This window comes from Penaeus monodon, chromosome 23 (assembly GCF_015228065.2).
Source record: "Penaeus monodon isolate SGIC_2016 chromosome 23, NSTDA_Pmon_1, whole genome shotgun sequence".
Lineage (NCBI taxonomy): Eukaryota > Metazoa > Arthropoda > Malacostraca > Decapoda > Penaeidae > Penaeus > Penaeus monodon.
Window position 1 is genome coordinate 15,447,942 of NC_051408.1, and position 259 is coordinate 15,448,200.

A 259-nucleotide genomic window follows, 5' to 3' on the forward strand; every position below is an offset into this window, starting at 1 on the left:
CAATGCAGATGAACCCGGCAAGATCATGCACGTTGAGGTGAATGACTGGGGTCCCGAGCACGCCGACCTGCGCTGGTCGAAGCCCGAGACCGACGGCGGTTCGCCCATCACCGGCTACGTCATCGAGTTCAGGGTACGTGCCCCGTGACGTCACTGCGGATCTCATTTTCCTTTTTGTTGACTTTCGTTTTCTTTTAAGTTGATTTTAGTTTTGTATTTTTCCGTCCTATTTTTTATTTCCTGCCAAGCATTTTTTTCT

At 49.4% G+C, this 259-nt stretch overlaps 1 protein-coding gene across 1 annotated transcript in view; it reads left to right on the plus strand.

Annotated features, from left to right (window-relative positions):
* Positions 1-259, plus strand: part of LOC119588147 (twitchin-like) — a gene marked incomplete in the record, with an annotated part of 124,648 nt that overhangs the window by 71,844 nt on the left and 52,545 nt on the right. The window contains 1 exon segment of the mRNA XM_037936853.1: positions 9-133. Within this exon segment, the coding sequence (XP_037792781.1) occupies positions 9-133 (125 nt within the window).